This window comes from Salmo salar, unplaced genomic scaffold (assembly GCF_905237065.1).
Source record: "Salmo salar unplaced genomic scaffold, Ssal_v3.1, whole genome shotgun sequence".
Lineage (NCBI taxonomy): Eukaryota > Metazoa > Chordata > Actinopteri > Salmoniformes > Salmonidae > Salmo > Salmo salar.
This window is the reverse complement of record NW_025548358.1, coordinates 319,001-325,000: the sequence shown is the minus strand read 5'-3', so window position 1 is coordinate 325,000 and position 6,000 is coordinate 319,001. Positions and strand designations below refer to the sequence as shown.

The 6,000-nt window shown below is 40.6% G+C and overlaps 1 protein-coding gene across 2 annotated transcripts in view; it reads left to right on the top strand.

Annotated features, from left to right (window-relative positions):
* The first annotated feature begins 2,326 nt into the window (after positions 1-2,326).
* The window catches only part of LOC123732929 (scavenger receptor cysteine-rich type 1 protein M130), a 137,460-nt gene continuing 133,786 nt past the window's right edge, over positions 2,327-6,000 (top strand). Inside the window, exon 1 of one of the 2 annotated variants that reach the window (XM_045712248.1) lies at positions 2,327-2,444. In XM_045712248.1, coding sequence (XP_045568204.1) covers positions 2,354-2,444 — 91 coding nt within the window. In that variant the 5' untranslated portion in view covers positions 2,327-2,353. The remainder of the gene's footprint in view (positions 2,445-6,000) is intronic. The other variant, XM_045712247.1, reaches the window with a different exon arrangement.

Sequence of the window (6,000 nt, the reverse complement as noted above, 5' to 3'; positions counted from 1 at the left end):
GGCCCAGGAACTGAAATATGCATAGTATTAGTAGATTTGGATAGAAAACTCTCTGAAGTTTCTAAAACTGTTTGAATGATGTCTGTGAGTATAACAGAACTCATATGGCAGGCAAAAAACGGAGAAAAATCTAAGCAGGAAGTGAAAATTCTGGTGCTTGTAGTCCTTTCAAGTCATTGCCATTCGAACACACGGTGAGTTAGGGTTCATTTTGCACTTCCTAAGGCTTCCACTAGATGTCAACAGTCTTTAGGAAGTTGTTTGAAGCATCTACGATGAACAGAGGCCGAATGAGAAGGCATGGAACTTGTAGACCAGGGAATGACATCACTTCATTGGGACGCATTCACGAGAGAGGATGCTCCGTTCCAAAAACTTTTTTCAAGACACAGGAACCGTCCGGTTGAAATATTACTGGATCTTCACGTTCTAAAGGCCCTAAAGATTGATGTTTTACAACGTTTGACATGTTTGAACGAACGTAAATAAAAAAAAATTTACTTTCATCGTCACATTTTCGGCGCGCTTCCGACATTTTGAGTAGCTGACCTGAACACGCGAACAACAAGGAGCTATTTGCACGTAAATTATGGATTTTATCGAACAAAACAACATTTGTTGAGTATCTGGGATGCCTGGAAGTGCCTTCTGATGAAGATCATCAAAGGTAAGTGAATATTTCTAATGCTATTTATGAATTTAGATGACTCCAACATGGTGGCTATCTGTATCGCCTAGTGTATTTTTCTGACCACAGTAGTCAGATTATTGCAAAGTGTGATTTCCCAGTAAAGTTATTTTGAAATCTGGCAATGCCGTTGCATTCACGAGATGTTAATCTATAATTCTTTGAATGAAAGTTTAATATTTTATTAAGGTTTTTGAATTGTATTTTTGTAAATTGTAGCGCTGATTCACCTGCAGTTTTGGAGGCTAAATATTTTCTGAACTTCACGCGCCACTGTAAAATGCTGTTTTTGGATATAAATATGAACTTGATAGAACAAAAAATGCATGTATTGTGTAACATGATGTCCTAGGAGTGTCATCTGATGAAGATTGTCAAAGGTTAGTGGTTTATTTTAGCTGGTTTTCTGCTTTTGGATGGATACCGTTTCTTTGAAAACGCAAAGAAAATGGCTGTTTTGTTACTCTGTTGCTGTGGTGATATCCTAACATAATGTAATGTTTTGCTTTCTCTGTAAAGCCTTTTTGAAATCAGACAACGTGGTTCGATTCTGGAGATGTTTATCTAAAACTCTTTGAATGAAAGTTTAATATTTTATTAAGGTTTTTGAATTGTATTTTTGTAAATTGTAGCGCTGATTCACCGGCAGTTTTGGAGGCTAAATATTTTCTGAACTTCAAGCGCCACTGTTAAATGCTGTTTTTGGATATAAATATTTTGTGGTTTTAAATTTTGCGCTCTAATTTCTCACTGGCTGTTGAATAGGGTGGGACGATTTCGTCCCACCTTCCCGAGAGAGGTTAAACTGCTCCGTTTTATACCAAGTTCGATCTCCTGCGCCTGACTTCCCTGCCACCATCACGCACCCTTACAAGTACTCAGTAGGGAGAGAGAGATAGGACTAACTCAATGACAGACTGGGTTGGTAGAAGGAGACAGGGGAGGAGGGAGAGAGAGATGCGAGGGAAAGATAGGACTTATTGACAGACTGGGTTGGTAGAATGAGACAGGGGAGGAGGGAGAGAGAGGGTGAGGAACATAGTGTGTAAAATGTGACTAACTTGTCTGTGCAGATGAAGATAGCTGACGTTGACAGCACCAGGGCTCAGCCGTCTAGAGTTACCACAGCTCACACTATTCTCTGATCCGTTCTGCATGTTTCCACACAGCTGAGTTCCTGCAGATTGTGAAAAACAGGATGTGTCACACACTGCGGTCACACCAAAACAGCTCTTGGCTGTACGCCCAGACTTATCACTAAGTCACACAAGACAAGTTTGTATCAGTGAAAAAACACTAGCATTTAACAACAAACAATTATCTAAGTAAAAAAAACATCACAGCATGTCTAATTTGTAATTTACTACCACACCTGTTGAGTTGACTTGGGTAACATACCTCTAGCTTCTACACCACAGAAAGTTAGAGGTGACTTTCCCAAGTCAAGCACTGACAATTAGGTAAGATATTATAGGACACACTATGTGTAACTGCTGCTCTGTCAGCAGTTTCCTGTGGAGTTTTTCTAATGTCAATGTTTCCTGTAGGTAGGTGGGTTTAACTGATCTGATTTGCTTAGCAGTTTGCCACATCATTGAAGTAAGGAAGTAATGAGTTAGAAGTCATATAGCCTAGCAGTATTTCTCACTCTTCAGTCCTCTCTTCATGACAGTAGACCGGTTTCGCTCAGTGGAGCCCCAGTTAGAGACAGATATGATACCTGCAGTGATTTTGATTATCCTGTTCTGGGGTATAGGTAGGATGCTGTTATACTGATATCCACTTGTGACAGTTACTGAGATATGTTTTGATATATTACCATTTGCAGGACTAGTAAAAGAACATGCAACTGGAAGCAGACAGTAAAAATCTGTCTCAAAGCAGGACAATGATGTGATCACCTGTAAATGTACTTTACTGTAGCGTAACTGTCCATCTGGGGACAGGCACTAATGTCAGTTAAGATGTGATGGTCAGTGTTATTACAACCAAGGTAAGACCCAAATGCAGACAACAGGGGCAGGCACAGACAGGTCAAGGCAGGCAGGGGTCGATAGTCCAGAGTAAGGGGACAAAGGTACAACACAGCAGGCATGCTCAGAGTAGGCAGTCAGTAATCCAGAGGAGGGCAGAGGTACAGCTCAGCAAGCAGGCTCAGGCAGAGTGGTCAGGCAGGCGGACTCAGAGTCAGGACAGGCAGAGTGGTCAGGCAGGCGGGCTCAGAGTCAGGGCAGGCAAGGGTCAAAACTGGGAGGACAAGAAAACAGAGACTAGGGAAAAAGCAGGTGCAGACACAAACCACTGGTTGACTCAAACAAACAGTGTGAACTGGCAACAGACAAACATTGAACACAGGCATAAATACACAGGGGATAATGGGGAAGATGGGCTACACCTGGAAGGGGGTGGAGATAATCACAAAGACAGGTGAAACAGATCAGTGTGTGACACAATGTTCCCTCTAAACTGCAGATAAATCAGCCAACAGTGAGAAGCACGAGATTGAACTTCACTAAATGTTCTAGAACAGTGGTCACCAACCGGTTGATCTCCATGGCATTCCTAGTGGATCGCCAAACATTTCTGTAAAAACCCACGATAAAGCCTTGTGTTCCTATTAATGGGGGGGTCTCGGGCTGATGGCAGTAGGTGCACCTGATTCAGTTGCCCTGCACGCCGGGTAGGCAAGCTGTTGCCATATTGAACCATTTCATGTGTCTGAATGTAAAAACTGCCTTTCTGGCTGGCCCAGAGAGCAAATCAAGTGCACTATAGGGCTACTGCTGGCCAACTGGATGTAGCCAGGAGTGGTATGGTGTTGATATGGTGTAGTCATAGTAAACAGGAGTGGTATGGTGTTGATATGGGGTAGTCATAGTAACCAGGAGTGGTATGGTGTTGATATCGTGTAGTCATAGTAACCAGGACTGGTATGGTGTTGATATGGTGCAGTCATAGTAACCAGGAGTGGTATGGTGTTGATATGGTGTAGTCATAGTAACCAGGAGTGGTATGGTGTTGATATGTTGTAGCCATAGTAACCAGGAGTGGTATGGTGTTTATATGGTGCAGTCATAGTAACCAGGAGTGGTATGGTGTTGATATGGTGTAGTCATAGTAACCAGGAGTGGTATGGTGTTGATATGGTGTAGTCATAGTAACCAGGAGTGGTATGGTGTAAATATTGTGATGTCTCTGGCGTACCTTTGGGCATTATTATATTATTGTATTGTTGACCCGTCTGGAGAATGTAGCTGTTTATCTGTATTATTGACCCCTATGGAGAATGTAGCTGTTTATCTGTATTATTGACCCCTATGGAGAATGTAGCTGTTTATCTGTATTATTGACCCCTATGGAGAATGTAGCTGTTTATCTGTATTATTGACCCCTATGGAGAATGTAGCTGTTTATCTGTAATATTGACCCTATGGAGAATGTAGCTGTTTATCTGTATTATTGACCCCTATGGAGAATGTAGCTGTTTATCTGTATTATTGACCCTATGGAGAATGTAGCTGTTAATCTGTATTATTGACCCCTATGGAGAATGTAGCTGTTTATCTGTATTATTGACCCCTATGGAGAATGTAGCTGTTAATCTGTATTATTAACCCCTATGGAGAATGTAGCTGTTTATCTGTATTATTGACCCCTATGGAGAATGTAGCTGTTTATCTGTATTATTGACCCCTATGGAGAATGTAGCTGTTTATCTGTATTATTGACCCCTATGGAGAATGTAGCTGTTTATCTGTATTATTGACCCCTATGGAGAATGTAGCTGTTTATCTGTATTATTGACCCCTATGGAGAATGTAGCTGTTTATCTGTATTATTGACCCCTATGGAGAATGTAGCTGTTTTTCTGTAATATTGACCCTATGGAGAATGGGGGGAAAGGAGCAGAGTTTATCTGTATTATTGGTGTTTGATGAGTATTTACCACCCTATGTAAAGTTGGGATATATATGATACACCATAAGAGCGTTCGTGTAAAAAGTGAAAGAAGTTTTCTGTGTCAAGTGTTTTCAGACGGAAGGAATATGCTCTAGAAGAGTGTAAATATAAAATGTTGTAACTGTGGTAGGGATCATATTTCTGAATTCCCAGAATGCCCTGTTAGGGTGAAAGAGGTTGAGGAGTCAAGGATCAGGGCTGTACAGCAAGTCTCCTATGTGGAGGTGGTGAAGAGAGTTGAAGGGAAAGAGGCCACAGTTCTGAAGAAGATATGGAGGTGGATGTACCACGACCAGTTGCAAATGTTATATGTCAATGAAATGATCTGGATACACTTATTGTGGAAAAGGTGGATTTTGTAGCATTTACAGCCACAGTTATTAATTGTACTGCACATTATTATAACTGCAGCAGAGAAGTTTTTGGGCCTCCAAGACTTACGGCAGAAGCACTTCAAGGACTACTGTCACCAGGAAATGTCCCTCCATCACAGGATCCCTCTGAGCCTGTGTAGGGACCTGATTAAAATAGAAAAGCAGGCTGATTTAGTTTAATTAACATTTCGTTACTTATAGTTTGTATTGAATTTATTTTATTTATATTATAAAATGTTTATCCTTTTTGGAGTCGTATTATCCACCTGAACAGTAGGTGGCGGAATGCACATATAATTGTTGCGAACACAATTATACCATAGAAGAAGAAGCTCGTGTCCTTATTCCAGCAAACCCGGAAGCTACAGAGACGGAGAGAGGAACAGAAACAATCAAACAGAGCGCTCTTCCAAAACATTGCAAAGTGAGCTTTCCCCGTGAAGCTTTTTTGAAATCTGTCACAGCGGTTGCATTCAGGAGATGTTTATCTATAATTCTTTGAATAACAGTTTAATATTTTATCAACGTTTATGATGAGTATTTTTGTAAATTGTTGTGCTGATTCACCGTCAGTTTTGGAGGAAAAATATTTTCTGAACATCACGCGCCAATGTAAAATGCTGTTTTTGGATATGAATATGAACTTTATCGAACAAAACATACATGTATTGTGTAACATTGAGTGCTAGGAGTGTCATCTGATGAAGATCATCAAAGGTTAGTGCTTAATTTTAGCTGTATTTATGGTTTTTGTGACCCCTCTCCTGCTTGGAAAATGGCTGTGTGGTTTTTCTTGTGTTGGCACTCTCCTAACATAATCTAATGTTTTGCTTTTGCCGTAAAGCCTTTTTGAAATCGGACAACGTGGTTCGATTAAGGAGAAGTGTATCTTTAAAATGGTGTAAAATAGTAGTATGTTTGAGAAATTTGAATTATGAGGTTTTTGCTGTTTTGTATTTTCGCCCTGCTATTTCACTG